Here is a 17968-nt window from a genome sequence, read left to right on the forward strand (position 1 = left end):
ATCTATGGTAGTAGTAACTAAATTTTACTAACTTTTCCTTGATGAGGACCCTTGGAATCGACCCCTCAAAAAAAACTATGCCACTGCATCAGAATTTTGAATATTTTTTAAACAAGACATTAAGTTACATCATTAACATTATTTCTCATGGTCAGTCAAAGTTCAAATGTTGAATCAATAATGTGCAGAAGATTTAAGACCCCAGAGATCAGATTTCAGAATTTTAGCAACAATGTTCAAAAACTAATTGTGATAGTAAAACTTGGACTGCTCATGAAAATGTAACCTATTTATCTTATATATTACAAAGGCCTATACTGAATGAGACCTAGGAAAGAAAATACAAAAGAAATATATAAAAGGAAAAATTACCCAGTAAGTAGAAATTAGTGTAGAACAATGGTCTTTGAGATTATCGGCACCAATTTCATCAGCTGTTGAGTAGTATTTGACACAGTTCTTGACACTTACTGAAGCAATCAGTTCTTTCTCACATCTGAAACATAACAACAGTTTGTCTATAAAAATTATTATAAATAATCTCTTTCAAATGTTTGTGTTTCATGAGGTTAATTAATTAACCTATTTGATTAAAATTAAAGAAATGCTTGTAAGTTAGTAGGCTAGATGGGTAGCTAAATTATTTAAAGTTATTTTTTTTTAAAGGTAATTCATGTATTGTTGTTAATGTTTGTTGTTGTTTATTTAAATGGTTAATTACAGCTCGTTTCTCTCAAATAGTGCGTTGTTCTTGAACCTCCATCCATGGTTCTCACTTTGTTTGTTTTTTTTTTTTTTTTTTTTTTGGTGGGCCGCTCCTTGGGCCTGCACATGGATTCACGCTTCCAAGTCGTTGGCCTGGGTGCAGGTACGAGGGCGCGGTTCAATTGTAAAAAACAATACACAACGTTTCGGGATCTGGAATATGATCCCGTCCTCAGGTGAATAACTTAACTAATACATTACAACTAACTATACACAAACGCCCAACCTAAGTTGGAATACACTACAGAAGGTAGCATTAAAAATGCACTTTAACAAAAATATTAAAACAATCTGGCAAGAAATGTGCCTTTTATACAAGACAAACGTTTAAAATCAATACTTATCGGCAATTTTACCATCTTGAAAATTACCCACTTCCGGGATTCCAATTTTCCTAGACTTTTACTATGTTTTTTAACATACCGATTGAATTTAATTAATGGTACAAAACCATTTGAAGCAATTTTTTTTATGGTTGTGCAATACATTTTCCTATTTTGACACGTCTATATAGGGAATAAACTATTACCGTAGATCTCATGGTAAGACCTGGACCTGGGACAGATTTACTTTTTTTTGTTTTAATGTCTCAAGACGCCAAATAAGTGTACATTATTCATTCAAATTCATATATGTATGTGTGTGTTTGTTAGCATGTTAACCCCCAAAGCATAACGTTTCTAAACTTTCTGCAACAGACTTGAAAAAATTCAAAAATTTCCTGAGGGCTTACGCGGTCGAAATTGAGTGTAAATGAACCACGGCGTGATAGTTTTAATGAATATTTTGAAATTAATATGTTTTCAAACACTCGTATCAGTTATTACGAATACGCCTACTGTTAGTGCATTGAAACACTTTGGTAATTCGGTTATTCTCTGCCTTCTTCCTCACGAACGATGCACCGAATATTGACATTGCAGCTTTCGTTTATGTAATGCATGACGTTTTGTAGCGTTACTGTTTGCAGAACAGAGAATTTTTTTGCTGAAAATAAAGTTATCAACTTTCTACAGAAATATTTTCTGCAAAAAATGTATTGACTTTTTATGTGGAATTTTCTGCAGATATTTATACAGGTTAAGGTGCCCCTTATTTTACCTATGAAAATAAACATTTAAAAAATTATAACCAGTCTGGGCTATCTGCAGCCCTTGCCGTCTTTCTGCGACAATGTCGCACTGTCACCTGTAGTAGAAAAAACACTGACATTCATGGGCAAAAAACTATTTAATAAACTGTCTCAAGAATTGAAGAACAAAATACAGTTCAAGCATTTTAAAAGCAGCCTTGCTAATTTTCTTCTAAGAAAAACTTATTACAGTATAGATGAGTTCTTAACTGATCAGGTTGTGTAAAAATAAATTTGTTTTAACTAAATTTGTTAACTAATACATTTTGTTTATACCACTTTAATTTGTATAGTTTTAGTTTATTTTAGTCTATTATAACTCCTTAGTCTTAAGGTATTTGTATTTTGACAATGTCACCTGTTTTATAGCATTGTTATAGTATGCAAACTTTATGTGACATTAAAGATTTATTTGTTTATTTAGTTCTGCTTTGGGGACACTAACTCAATCAAAAATAATCAATTTATATGAAATTTGAGACGTGTGAAGCTGACTTCAGATTACCCTTTGGAGTATATATGATGGAGGGTACAGCTACTTTGCACAACTACTGAATGCAAATTTACAGCTGCTTTGGTAGTTAGGCTACAAGAAAAGAAACCATGTTAGTAGCACAGATAGCTTTGTGTAATGCAAATACTTCATTACACAACTGTCTACAGTCCACAATACAGGAGTAATGAGAGTTGACAGCCTGGTTCTGGGCAGTGGTAACTCACTACCAGCTCACTAGGCTTCATTATGAGTAGAAAGGTGACAAACATTAATTCCTTAGAACTCAGCCTCCTCACTTTGAACTGGATGGCAGTTTTTACAAGGACGACTGAGATGATACTTTGAGGATGGACTTTTTAGTAGCCCTTTAAGTAGTCCCAAAGGGAAGCTAGAAATGATGTTCTTCCTCAAAAAGGAAACAAACAGGAAATTTACAGTCAAAAAGGATGCTGCGGGTACCACCTGATGCGGCAAATTCGATTACCTTATGGATGAATAGACATTTTAGCAGAACACAGTAGGCTATATTAGTGTTCATTGGGTGTTCTGTAGACACTGAAGAAAGATGGTAATTAAGTGAGAGCCTCTTAAAGAATTGAATATAAATGTGGTGAGAAGGACTGGTACGCTTTTTATGCATTATTTGCACTTCCAGCCCTGCTAGACCCTATCATGTAGAAGCATCAAGGGAAACCAGGGCAACACAGTCATTGGGATTTCATGGGATCCAAGGAACAGAGGATTAATGGGAATTGAGGTCTTTCGAATAACGCAGGCATAACTGAGCTGCAAGATTCAATCCTTGTCTCTTACTTGATGAAATGAGAACTTACCGGTTGACTAGATCACCCAGGTGAAATTGGCTGGCATTTTTCATAAGGGATAAGGTAAAATCATCTGGTTGTGGGAAGTCCACTTGGTCTGAGTAGATCCATCTGACTAGGGCTTGGGCCACTCCTTTATCTATTTGAGACCAATCTGAAAAAGAAGAGTTTACCTTGAACCCCTGGTCAAACGGACAAAATTAACTAGTTTTATTTTATAGTCTGATTTACAACTCTTTATTTACTCAAAGAGATTTGGGTAAAATAAAATAACTCTTCCAACATTTGTCAGTATATTTACATTCATACCAATAATTTACAGATGGTCAGTATGTACAAAGGATATTTTATACATGGTAATCCATTTCATTGGATACAATGCGAGACAAATTGATAAGGGCAAACATTTTTATTTATTTATTTACAGAATGCCATTACATCATAAAATGACAGGACATTTATCAATGCATTATAATACTTAAATCTAAATAGCAAAAAATCCAAATAAAATAATTTTAACACTTAACCCTCCCAATTGCGACGACTTTTAGGTAATACATGGGAAAATGTTTTTAAAGATCATTAGGAAAGGGGGGCCCGGCGAACATACTTGCGGGGGGTCCACGGGTTCTTATCGCCACCACTGAGGTCATAAAATGTCAAAACGCTAAAAGCCTGAAAGATGATTTTGCATGGACTTCTTCGGGGTACTTTAGCTATGATTCTAAGTGTCTTCTTTTGAAGCCTTAAAATCTTACCATGGCAAGAATTTCCCCAGACAAGTATTCCGTATGACATTAAAGATGAAAAATATGAATGATAAACTGTTAATTAGGTTTTAGTATCTGATCTGTAACTTGAGAAATTGTTTTGAGAGTAAAATATTGCTGAAGAAAGTTTTTTCCGTAGTTTGTCAATGTGAGGAAGCCAGTCAAGATTTTCGTTTATATGAATACCCAAAAAATTGACTGTCTCCTCAGACATTAACTGATGATTTGTAAAAGTGGTCTGTTTTAAACTATTTCAATGATCTGATCGAAAATTAACTACTTCAGTCTTGTCCATGTTCAAGGAGAGCCCATTTACTCTAAACCAGTCACTTAAAGCGGCCAATTCTGTATCTACTGTGTGCTGCAGGGATTCAACATTGGGTCCCTTACATAACAGCATTGTGTCATCAGCAAATTGAAATATATCCATTCAAATCTAGTATGTACTAGGAATCAGTTATTGCATCATTTTATATATTGTTGTTAAGCCTTGAATGTGATAAACTCAGCAAAATTTCTCAAAGGAAATAATCACCCTTTAAATTATTACCCTTTTTTCAAGTATAATTCATGGCAAAAATGAACATTAAAATAATTCAGAAACCTTGCTCCCGTTGTGTCCATACCCCACATTAAAGTGGATGCCACAGCCTATGTTCCATCACACAAACTTTGACACAAGTTAGATGCATGAAAAAGCCAAGGTTCGTTTAACATTTCAAATATTTTTCTTTGTTTAAAGGGTAACCCACCTAGCTCTGCTCTTGAACGTATGACAAGTAAATCAGAGGCTGTCATATATGTATGAAATAAATTTGAACGGATGTGTTTTTGGCCTCTGGGGACATCAAAGCGAAAAATTAAAACGGTTCCGGGTTCAGATCTTACCATGAGACCTAAGGGAATAGCTTATTCCCTGTATGGGAAATTCGCTAAAAGCACAAACCTAAAGATGCGACATCCATGATAGAAGAACCAGCCCAGTCCACACTGCGAGATGCGAATACCAGCTTGTGTCCTGGAATCTCCTTATCCTTGAGTATTATCTTAATGTCACTGAAAATAAAAATCACAATTTATTGACTGCATGATTTACAATTTAAGGTTTATAACTTTAGGGTTTTATTGCTCTATGTTTCATTATATACAGTTAAAAATAATTCTGTTTATTTGTGTAGGCATTTATTTGGGGAAATATTGTGTTTATTGTTTTCCCATTACAATTTTCCTAGTTCTTATTGAGCCTAGTTCTGACCATTACAGCACGCAATCCAGGTTTAGTTCTTTTACATGTCTATAGATCCACATCACACAGTTTTTAGGACTGTACTAAATAGTTAATACCCAGATCGCAAAATGTTTGTATTAAAAGAGCTTTGAAATGATGTATAATATCCGCCTATTACAGGGTTAGCCAAAAGTATGGATCACTATAAGTATGGCTCTTATCTTTTTAATGGGTAACACTAGGAAAACTAAAATCTGCACAACTTTATGTGGCTTAAAGTACACTTTTGGGTTGTTGTGCCAATTTTACCCAAGAGCCCCTAATTTTAGGACAAGTTTTTTTCAAAAATGGAAACCCCCAATTGACGCATCATTTTAAAGGCCTTTACAAAAGAATAATATCAGCAAAAACGTCAGGTCTCTATCATCTCAATTCTAGTACAAAGCGATAATTTAAAAATGTACCAAAAATACATTTACTTGAATCTTTTTTGGCTGAAGAACATTCTAAATAGGTATGTGGGAACCCAATCTTAATTTTTAAATGGGTTACACAAAAAAACCATTGAACACCCATTGATGAGGGAACTCATCTCACCTTTACATGGTATAAAAGTGCACCTTTTGATCGGGAATTTTGTACAAAACCGAAAAAGGAGTATTTTGGGGCAGTTCAAAACTTTTAAATGAAAGCCCCATTGAGTGGTACCATATTTTAAAGGTCTTTATTAAAAAAGGACAACAGCAAAAACCAGAGGTCACCATCCTAACCCAGAATGGCAGTAATTTCAAATGTTTATCAGCTTGAGAGAACTCACATAAATGTACCATGCCTGAATATTCAATTCATTTTCAAATTAATTATAAGGTACTATGTCATTCTGGGTTGAGATAGGACCTAGTTTTCGCTGATATTCTTCTTTTATAACGATCTTTAAAATGACGTGTCACTTGATGAGGCTTTGTTAAAAATCTTAAGCTGCCCCCGAAATATTCCATTTTGGGGTCACAGACAAAATGTTCATATCAACCAAAAAGTTTACTTTCATGTCATATAAAGTTGTGCCAAGTCTAGTTTTCCTGGTGTAATTAATTGAAAAGTTAAAAGGGTGTATGAACAGTTTTGCATAACCTGTAAATATATCAATCTGAACTGAGAATGTTTTGTCTTCTGGGTACATTAAAACAAAAAACAAATTCTGCCTGGGGTCGACATCTTCCCTGATACAGTAGACCCCCTCTTAACCGACCCTAATGGGACCGGACCTAGGTCGGATAACTCAAAAGGTCAAAAGATTAAAACGGGCAATCCCTAATATCATAACATAATTAAGTGTTATTAATTTGGAATTATATAGTTATCATTTTGAAGTCATACTTGTATTATGTATAAAATAAACTAATTTACTAACCTAAATTCAGTGAATAGATTATAGTACTAGACAAGAGTCATTAATAATTCCTATTTTAATAACTTTATTACTGTAATGTATTCATTGATGCTTTCTAAATCCATCGTAATACAGTACAGAACCTTTTGTTGAAATTAAAGATACAAGCAACAATTTTGTTAGAAGACAGGAAGTTTATTTATTGCCTCTCACTGGAGGCTCGAGGCACAAAAACTATCTTGACCTTGGAGTTGTTAACCCCCCTTCCCTGCCCTCCCTACAAGTTGTGTTGTTTGTTTACTCTAGTGATGTGATAATCAGTTCTCAAAATCGTAATGCACTTTACGATTTTATAAATTTGCCGCACAGATAACAAATCAGATCAGGATGTGCTCGCGCTACGAACGATGATGAAAAACTGACAATATGCTATATTTTTTGTGATCAATACAAAATAATTTATTCTTAGTCACATCTTGTGGAGATAAGCGTATGGTTCAGTTCTCATCACCCAGCATGGGAGAGGAAATGCTGAGATTCCTAGAATGCGGCGGTTAAGCCGAACTGCTCTCAAAGCAAGGTCGGTTAAAACAAAATGTAATATTTTAGGATGGAAGGCGGATAATCCGATTATTGGTTAATATGAGGTTGGTTAAAAGGGGGTCTTCTGTAATGGAAATTAGATACGCACCTGTACAAAGCAGAGTCATAGAGACTGGAGACAGTCTTGTAGAGACGGGAAGGGAAGCTGTTCTCTACAGATTTGTCAGAGGAAGAACACAATGCTAGTTTGGCCTCTAGGTTGCCACAATGTTGTTGAAGCTTCTTGTATTCTTCCCTCAACAATACCAGGTGTTGTTGTAGCTTGGCCTCTCCCCCTTCAAGGCCAGGGGAAATACCTAGACAAAACAAACATTTAAAAATTTAGCTAAGTTAGCTTTAAGTTTTTATAAACTGCAGTACTGCAATAAGATCCCGAGTATCCGACGTAAACCAGCCGTGGAAAAGTGATAAAGTTTTATTTACGTCTATTGTAAAACTGGCTGTATGTGAGAGGTCGTGGTCGGGCTAGTATGCTATTGTCCCAAGACATGAGGGGTAAGCAAAGAGGTCTGCAGGTATGAGAGATTGAAAAACTATGTAGTAAGCGTATGTACCCATAACGTTGTATATAACAGAACACACAATTTCATGTTACTCAATTGCCTGCAGGGAGGGTCAAATAGCACTGAAGACACAATAATTATTAAAGAGAGGATTATTAAAACTCTGCTGCATATTTTTTATATAAAGATTGCTTCAAGGTAGACTTACTCATGATAGTTAGAATTACCAAATGATCAATTATTTCTGTTGCTTTTGGGCCTTATTACCTTTGTAATTCACTGACGCTGTACCTTGTGATTAAGTTTGTGTTTGGTCGACAAATAATAACATACATTGTTTTTTATATGTATAATTAGGTAAATTAAGTTATTGTGTTTTGCTAAACCTATGCTTAAATTAAACTAAAGAATATCATCAATAACTAAATTGTATGTCGTTGATTTTTGTTTTCTTAAATCTGTTATATGTGTAACTATATTTAATTATCAAATGGTAATGCAAAATACTCTTATTTTATCTTAACACAGCTTTCAGTTCACATTTAGTTTCTTTAATTAAGTTTCTTTAATATTTCAAAATACTGTATTGATAAGGCACAGCAATATTTCTAAAGTTTATAACAGCTGACTTAGTTTTGCTAATGATTTATTGTGAGTGAAGAAACTGAAGATGGAAGGATTTGTGATTTAATATAAAGAAGAGTGAAAAAAAATGTTCATTTAAATTTAATAATTAGTATTTTTGCACCTTCAAAATTGAAATTTAAAATGTCAATAATAAATTGAAAGATATTTAATTAAGGGAGATGAAAGTAAATCATGTATGTCAAAGTTTTATTCGAAGATTTTGTCAGTTTTTCTCATATAATCAGCCTACACAAGATTTAAAATTAATCAAAACGAAAATGGTGGTATCCACTACTTACCAGATTTAAAAGTCAAAACTTTAACGTTTCTATTAAGGCCATAAAAGTTTAATTTAGTTTCTTAATACCTTAATACCTCCAATCGGATGTGTAACTATTATATGCAACAGATGTAAAGATTAAAATGTTTCTATTTTGTGGCCTCTTCCCGTTGCAAAGCACGGGTACAACAGCTAGTTACACATAATTTTATTTCATAATTATATATTACTTCAGAATAAAGTAGGCCAGGTACCCTACTAAATATATATTAAATTTATTAAAATTATTATTAAATTTTTCTTCAATATTATGGATTACAGTACTTTTTAATATAAGTTCTGATTTATCCTGATATGTGAGTGAAATGTAACTTATTGATTTTAGTAAGAAAAACTTATTATTGGTGAGAATAGTAATCCAATCAGGCGTTTAACTATACTTAAACATATATTTAACAGCTTCACATTTAGGCCTACTGAAAATAACAGTTACTATCATTTTAAATGTGTATGTTTCATTTGAAACAGATAAAAGTGTTCAGCGTATAGTTATTGCAATATGTATTTAAGCACACATCAGGCAATATGATTCTACCACTTCATGACACCATGATTATTAAACTATTTGTATTAGTAATAGCAATGAGTCACTTAATTGTATCACATTACATCATCAAAAGGCTTGCAGAACCTTCAAGTTATGGTACAATGCAGGCTACTGTATGTCATAATTCACAGAGGCCTAAGCTAAATGACTATATCCAGAACAGTAATCGGTCTAAAGGCTTAACGTCATGCTGGGGCGACTCATGTCAAATTATTCCGCTTAAAAGATCACAACACTAGAACTACTAGCGGTCACCTCTCCGCCACCTTGGATCTTCCTCCACGCACCTGCCTATTCAATTCAATTCATTTATTTCCACTGTAACAACATTTTACAAAAAGGTAGAGCAAGTAAGCTATATCAAACTAAAATAATTAACAACAAATAAAGGCTATGACTGAATAAATAACAATAACAATAGCAATAACAAGAAAAAACAATTCAACAATGAAGATAAAAACCATATTAAATTTTGTGAAACAATAACAACACCTAAATACACAGTTTGGAATTCCCTAAGCAAGACTTAACATGACAAAAAAAATCCAAATACTAAAATGACAAAAGTAAAGCAGATGATTGAAGGCTAGAACACGGTACCGTTGACATAATGTGGGCAATAACTATAAGTTATTTACAGAGAAGAGGCGACACAGATTGGAGCGGAAAGCAGCCACACTGGAATGGTGAAAATCCAACACTGCGCTAACCTCGTTGCCGACCCGCAAAAGGCGAGGGATAGTGCTTTGCTGCAAATATACAGTATTGTAGTATATCCTCAAACCTATCCTTAGATCTCTAACGGATAGGAACGTGGAATGGTATTTCCCCCAACAGCTGAGGACAGTCAACGTTTCCATTTGCAATCCTCATGAGAAGCTAAGCGTCCGAGATTTACCTCCAATCTTCCAAGCTGCATAGATTGAACTGAGATCTGATGAGATTCATGGGAGCATCAAGGTAGCGATGTCCCATTCTACAGCCAAGAATACTTATGAAACGGACTTTAACTCTCTCCAGCGAATATAAGAGTCCAGTCTGATAGGGAGCCCAGACAGGTGAGTTGAATTTGAGTATGGGACGAACCAGAGCACGAAAGAGCAACACCAAAGCATTAATGAAGAGTCCTCAAGTGAATCGGAAGAGAAAACCTAGAGTGGAACTTAAATCAGGGTTTTAAATTCAAAATCGAGGCCATCAAGTACTAAGCTCTCAAATACCTTAGCTACCACATCTAGGATAACGACTGGTCGGTAATTTTCTAATTTTGCACAGTTGCCAGATTTGAATATAGGCAAAATAAAGCCAGATTTTAAGCATTGAAGAAATATGTCATTAGAGAAGAAAATCTTGAATAAGATGACAATATGAGGAGAAATAATAGTCTTGCAAAACTTCAGTATTGATGGGGGAATACTGTCCGGACCAGCCCCTTTGTTAGGATCCAGCTTAGAGAGTTTATCTTCAATTGCTTCGGCAGAGTTGCGCCATGATGATATTGTTTTGAAAATGGTGAAGTCGAGGTTTGGAGGATCTTCATCTGACTCAGTAAAAATTAACGAAAAGTAGTCATCAAAGGCGTGTGAGATTTTGACTGGCTCCACAACAACAGAATCATTTACAAAGATTGAATTAAGACTAAGACTTGACCTCTGCTGATTGACAAGATTCCAGAAACATTTAGGGTTGTTTCTAATGGAAGTATCCATTCGATCAAGATGCCTTTGACGACACTGGGCGACCATACTGGAACATTGGGCACAACATTCCTTAGGTGAAATGGACTGGATGTAATCTTGTACATTTTATGGGCTTTTTTTCTTTAAAATAATTAGGCGCTTCAAGTCAGCCAAGAACCATTGATGAAACGGAGATCTACCAAGCTTCATCAAGGGACTACATGTAGATGCGGCATTAGTTAGACCAGAACAAAAAGCTTAAAAATCCGCTTCAGCAGACTCTACATGGTCGTAGGGTATGAGAGCTTAGAAAGCCAATCGTATACCAATGGTCGCAGCGTTTAGTGTCAGGGACGAACTGGGTACCAGTAGATGATGTCTGATCTTGTATAGAAAAACCCAATGTGTTAACTATAGACCAATTACATTGGCTAGCGTCCTTGTTAAGTTAATAGAGAAGTGTGTTAGAATTCAGTTTTGAAAACTATTTAATACATTCTAATATTCTCTTTGATAAAAAATTCGACTTCTGCAAAGACAAAAATTTGAATGGCAATCTTTTCTCTCTAACTAACAGTTTTCATGATTCAATTAATAAAAACAAAAAACCTCTTTAGTATTCATTGACTTGGCCAAGGCATTTGATACTGTTGACAGATCGCTGTTTCTGGACAAGCTGAGGTGTGTAGGGGTTACTGGAACTGCTTATAATTGGTTTAAAAATTACTTTTCTAATCGTTCGATTTTAGGAAAGAATAGTGCACAACAAACCATGGACTATGGAGAAATTCGAGGATCAAATTTGGGACCGAGTCTTTTATTCCTTATATACATTAATAACCTTGGCAAAATTAATCTGGAAGCTGGTCAGATCTTCCTGTACGCCGACGACACCGCTCTTCTGTTCGAGCCCTCGGCGATAGCTGGGAGGAGGTGTATCAAGGTGCGGAGCGCGGCCTACTCACTGTCAGGTGATGGTTTGATAAAAATAAACTCACCGTCAATTTATCTAAAACTAAGTATCAGGCCTATGCCAATCTCCCATTTAGAAATTTTATTATATTTTTTCTAAATACATTTTACAAAAAAATCACTTTAAAACTCTCCCTGTTGCAGCAAAGTACTCGTTAAACTAATTCTATTTATAGGGAATATAGGTATGTGATATTTTTTCAGGAGTTTTTTTTAGTGTAAATCTACTCAGGCAAATGGAAATTTGCTTAGTCTGCAGGTTTGCTGTGGCGGGGGTATTTTTTTTACCCCGATGATAGTGGCACTTCAGGCACGTAGTAGAATGGTGACAATGGCGAGTCAAGAGGATGGATTACAGTACTTTTGAATATAAGTTCTGATTTATCCTGATATGTGAGTGAAATTAACTTATTGATTTTAGTAAGAAAAACTTATTATTGGTGAGAATAGTAAATTTCAGCAAAGTGATCACTCAAAATACAACTGCTTAGGCTTACGTATTCTAAGTGAAATTCCATTTCTTCGATAAGATTGCTTGGCTAAACTACACACACATGACTAGTTATTACTCGGGGTTATTCCATACCCTTCCAGACCCCCCATACGGAAAATAAGATGGACGACTACAAGTACAATCACATGCATACAATTTATTGGTCTTTTCCCCAGGTTGGATAATTTCTACTCCCAGGCCTATTCTGCTAACTAAACCTATTTAGTCCTAGTGGTAACTAATCACAAAGGCAATATACCGTTTAATAACTTAGGTAACTTAGGCTAATTTAATTTTCTCCTGAGGACAATTGTGGAACCGTAACTTCCTATTCCCTGAGAGTATCGCTTCAAAGGCCCAAACTGTGAATGTTCTCTTAGGTTAGTTCATGGCCAGTAGGGTGAACAACAAATGTGTATATTGAAATATTTTGGCCTCTTCTTTGTGTGTACTTGTTGATCGCAGCCAGTAAAAGTAAGGCAAAGGATACACGTCCGGTTAACCGGACGTGGATTAGGCGTCCGGCAGTTACTGTCATAACCTAACCTAACTAACCAAACTTGCTGATAGTGAAAAATCGAATAAAGCTTAAATTCTGTTCGCAAAAAAAATTAGAAATGTGTCAAATTCTAACAAAAGATCTTACAGTTAATAAGAAATGGCATTCTAAACAAAATCTTTGACAAAAAGTTAATGTCACCGATGGGATTTGATCTAGACACCTCATTTACATCAACCGAATAGGTACTCTATCTACTACACCACGAACACCATAGGCTGTACATCGTAGCGTTGTGGTAATGGTGTTCCAGGCCCCCACGACCCGGTGACGTTACTGCCGGATGCCTAGTCTGCGTTCGGTTACCGGAGGCGTAACCTCTTGGTAAAAGTAAATGCCTAGGCCAAATGTGTTTACTTGACTTAACATAGGTAAGTTTTTTTGTAAACCTGCATCAACATTTAACATATTTGGAAAATAGGCCTAGGCTAATTTTTTAGAAAATAATTCGAAAATATATATATTATTTAACAAGGAAATTGTCCATAAATGGATACACTAACAAGTTTTAACTTACCTAAAAGAATAATTTTATGTAATAGGTCCTCAAGGGTAACTCAATTGACTAATGTCTTAATAACATAGCATAATGGAATAAATTTACCTCTGTTTGATGGTATATCCATAGTTATTGATGTTCGTAATAAAATAAAGTCAGTTATTCATGATCGATACTGCTGTTTGGCTAACAACTTTCATTTAATAAACTAATATCTCTCTCTTTAAACAATTTCATGCAGCGGCAGGAGGAGGGAGGTTTCTTACGCTGAAGAAATTATGAGAAACAACAATCAACAATCAACAAGATACGAAAAAACAGCAACAGAACAGAACAGACAGCCCAGACACAGACGAACAGACATGTCAGTAAACTGCTGATAAAGTGGTGCATTGCCAACGTAACAGCAAAGAATCATTGTACGTAATGCACATCGTATATTCTACGTAAAATGTGTATATAACCATTTCTGCAGGATTAAAACTAGCCTTTTCGTATTTCTATTAAAATGAACGAAATTAGTAGACCAGTCACTGTATTTATTCTTGGGAAGGTCCCATAGTTCCCTTCTTATCATATTCATGGTCTGGTACCGTGTGACTGTACTGTAATCGTAATCATGGATCTTTGTACACTATCTAAAACACTATCGGTTATTTTCTCATTAATCCATTTTATTGGTTTATTCTTCCAACGTTACATGCCAGCTAAAAAAAAATATTAAAGAGAAAAAATAAAAAAACAACAATTTTATACCTTTGCATTGCGTATACAATAGTAAAACAGTGGTTCATTATATTTCTGGTACCGATGATGTAAACAGTGTTCAACCTGAACCTGATTTAAGCCCAATGATTCGAAACCGCGTTAAAGTGCCCCCCCCCCAATAGTCCACGACAAGGAGGCGAACCCGAACGCGTCAAGGTGCTACCACGTCAACCAGCCACCTAGTCAACCCGCCAACCAAAAGAAGAAGAAGTTTGAGGTGGTGGGTTGACGTGGTGGCACATTGTCGTTGTCGTGGTGACGCCTATAAGTGTACGTACAGTTGGATTTTTTTAGCTAGAAACAGTACCTATGGTGTGGTGGAATATCTTCGAAGATAAACCTATTTGGCTGTAGTGCGATCATGTGTTCATACCTGTCAAATCTTGAGGTTAAATCAAAACAAACAAACTGGCATGTTCTTGGAATTGACAATAGTTAAAAATTCCTTAAACTTACTCTAACCTACTTTTATAAAAGTACCTGGCAATTTAGAGAATATTTACCGGTACTGTTAGATACGTGATTCCTAATTTCAAATCAACTAATGAATAAGTTGTTATTTAATATCATTGTCTCCAAATTATAAGTGATGGTTGCTTTGGAAATAGATAATATGAGCAAATATTAAAATGGGTTATTCATTGTGACCCTTGGCTGGAATATATAATTGATAACATGGAAGAATTACCTTATCCAACCACAGTTGCTAGTATGACAACTAGTTTCGTTCCTTAGAACATCGTCAGGTCATTGTAAGCAACCACATCATCAATATTTTGGTATGTCAAAAGATTCTTTAAAACACTGCCAGAATCACAATAGCAAAAACTAGTATTGTCATGTGTTGATCAAATTATTAAAATTGAATAAAAAGTGATAAAACTGGTTAAAACTGTAAAGGCTGGCCAGCACTCTCTTATCACTGTCAACTGTCACTGACTAAATAAAAAAAACCCCGCCACAGCAAACCTGCAGACTAAGCGAATTTAGATTTCCCTGAATGCATTTACACTAAAAATGTCTCCTTAAAAATATCACATTTATTCCCTATTTAAATAGAATCAGTTTAAAACATACTTAGGTTTGCTGCAGGGAGGGTAAAAGTGTTTTTTATGTAAAATGTTAATAGTTAGTAAGAAATAAAAACATTTTCCAAATTTGGGCAAAATATGATAATAAACAAGCAAACTACAATTACAGTTTACTTATTCTCCATAAGAATAACATGGGAATTTTAAATTTACAATTTTTTTTAATTTTCTCCGTAACCATTAGGCGCATTATAACGCTTCAAAATACTAAATTATTTGTTTTTTAAGCTCTACAAAATAGTTTAGAAAGAAATTGCAAAATTTTATGTTTTTTGGGTCAAAAATGGGAAAAACCCATTTTTACCCCATAAAAGCCCCCATAAACCCCCGTTCCCATGGTCAGATCATGCTGGTTCGCGAACTCGTTCGAATAAACGTAGGTTTACACGTTTGTACCAAATTTCATCAAAATCGGATCATTTTTGCTCGAGTTAACGCGCTAACGGACACACACACACATATATATTCATTGTATACAGGGTGATCAACTCAAGGAGGCCACCATTGGCATATCGGAAACGGTAAGAATTAGAGAAAACTTTAAATGGGGGACATTCCTTTATTTTTTGTGGCAGTTAAAAATATGATTTTATTTTTTCGAAATTCAGCCGCCATTTTCCAAAATGGCGGCCAACTTTGAAATTTGTTATGGAACACCCTATATTTTATGATGTTTTCGGATAGAACAGGCAATTTAAAAACTTTTTTATTCTTGACATTTTTTCGATAAACCAACTCGTTTAGGAGTTACAGCCTATTGAAAAATGACTTCCGGTGTACATTTTACATCATGTAGCTCCTAAACAAGTGGGTTTAGAGCGAAAATGCGAAAAGTAAATAAGTCAAATAAGTCTTAAAATTGCATCCACATTCCAAAAAGACCATAAAATACACAGTTTTCCACTTTTCAAGTTTGCCGCCATTTTGGAAAATGGCCGCCATTTTTGAAATAATAGAATTAATAGTTTTAACGAATTTTATGGTCTTTTTGGAATGTGGATGCAATTTTAAGACTTATTTGACTTATTTACTTTTCGCATTTTCGCTCTAAACCCACTTGTTTAGGAGCTACATGATGTAAAATGTACACCGGAAGTCATTTTTCAATAGGCTGTAACTCCTAAACGAGTTGGTTTATCGAAAAAATGTCAAGAATAAAAAAGTTTTTAAATTGCCTGTTCTATCCGAAAACATCATAAAATATAGGGTGTTCCATAACAAATTTCAAAGTTGGCCGCCATTTTGGAAAATGGCGGCTGAATTTCGAAAAGATAAAATCATATTTTTAACTGCCACAAAAAATAAAGGAATGTCCCCCATTTAAAGTTTTCTCTAATTCTTACCGTTTCCGATATCCCAATGGTGGCCTCCTTGAGTTGATCACCCTGTATATATATGAATTTCAGAATTTGAACGGATGGTGCTTTTGGCCTCTAGGGACCTCAAAACGAAAAAGTAAATCGGTCCTGGGTCCAGGTCTTACCATGAGTACTACCGGTATGGTAATAGCTTATTCTCTATATGGGAAATTCGCTAAAACCAAACTAAATAATTTAAAATTTGTTTCAATAAAATAAATATAATATAATAATAAATATACTGTAATATAATAAATAAAAAAAAGTTGACTTTTCAACGTCAAAGGAAATGAATATCTTAAATTTAATATCATAACTAAATTATGCTTACCTTATATACACTATACAAAATTTCATCAAAATATCTTGAAAATAACTGAATCATTTCAGTTTAAAATTTAAGGGTAGTTCGTCCTAAATTAGTAAAAACGTAAATTTTTTGCTCAGTTAAATATACATACATTTTAAGTTTCAGAATTATTCAATCATTTTTTAAATTTGTATAAACAAAATAAAAAATAGGGGATGAAACTACCCTTAACATAAGTCAAAACATTCTTTAATATTTATTAAGGGTATGTTTCGAATTTGGTTAAGATTGGTTTAAAAACACAAAAGTTATAATATACAATATATTTCAAATAATTCAATTCGATATTAAAAATCGAGTAGTAAGTTGAATCATTCGATATTAACATTTGAATAACTGAATAGGATTCGGTAGGAAAAATAACTCACACAAACATAAACAAATAAACTTTTTCCTACAGTTACCAAACAGTACATGTTCTCTCACTGATTTGAGAAAGCAAAGTGGCAAATTCGCTCATCAGTGAGACAATGTTAACATTGTCTCACTCCATATTTGCAACGTGAAGGCACGAAATAATAGTGACCGCGTAACATGCAGACAAGGTCGTATGCGCGTGAAATACGTTGGCAGCACTGGCTGTAAATCAGCTGGTCAGCTGTTGTACTGTTGTATCGAGTTTCTAGTTTCTATTAGTTTTGATAAGACTAATAGAATTAAAATCATCATCAACTTATCAACCAATTAAATTTGGGCTCCCACAAGGTTCAATTTTGAGGCCTTTGCTTTTTTTGTGTTACCTTCATGGAAGATAATTTAACGTACAAGTAAAATGTCTTTATGCTGATGATTCTAATTTGATTGTATCATCTAACTCTCCAGAAGAAACTGGCAAAAGAACATTTTAAGAAATTACACATTTTTAAAGTTTATGGGCAATATGTTTATGAAAAATTCTTATTGCAAAAAAATGAATCTGAGCGAGTAATAAATTTAGTACATTCTTATAATTTC

The 17968-nt window shown here is 34.4% G+C and overlaps 1 protein-coding gene across 1 annotated transcript in view; it reads right to left on the reverse strand.

Moving 5' to 3' along the window:
• LOC128997985 (rabankyrin-5-like) overlaps positions 1-13699 on the reverse strand; it is an 81822-nt gene extending 68123 nt beyond the window's left edge. The window contains exons 1-5 of the mRNA XM_054423873.1: positions 13533-13699; positions 7297-7504; positions 4934-5043; positions 3227-3371; positions 373-496 (exon numbers count right to left, since the gene is read on the reverse strand). Coding sequence (XP_054279848.1) covers positions 373-496; positions 3227-3371; positions 4934-5043; positions 7297-7504; positions 13533-13554 — 609 coding nt within the window. The 5' untranslated portion in view covers positions 13555-13699. The remainder of the gene's footprint in view (positions 1-372; positions 497-3226; positions 3372-4933; positions 5044-7296; positions 7505-13532) is intronic.
• Between the last annotated feature and the right edge of the window lie 4269 nt (positions 13700-17968).

This window comes from Macrosteles quadrilineatus, unplaced genomic scaffold, assembly GCF_028750875.1.
Source record: "Macrosteles quadrilineatus isolate MER2022 unplaced genomic scaffold, UCM_ALF_1.0 Scaffold_7__1_contigs__length_78375512, whole genome shotgun sequence".
Classification (NCBI taxonomy): Eukaryota; Metazoa; Arthropoda; class Insecta; order Hemiptera; family Cicadellidae; genus Macrosteles; species Macrosteles quadrilineatus.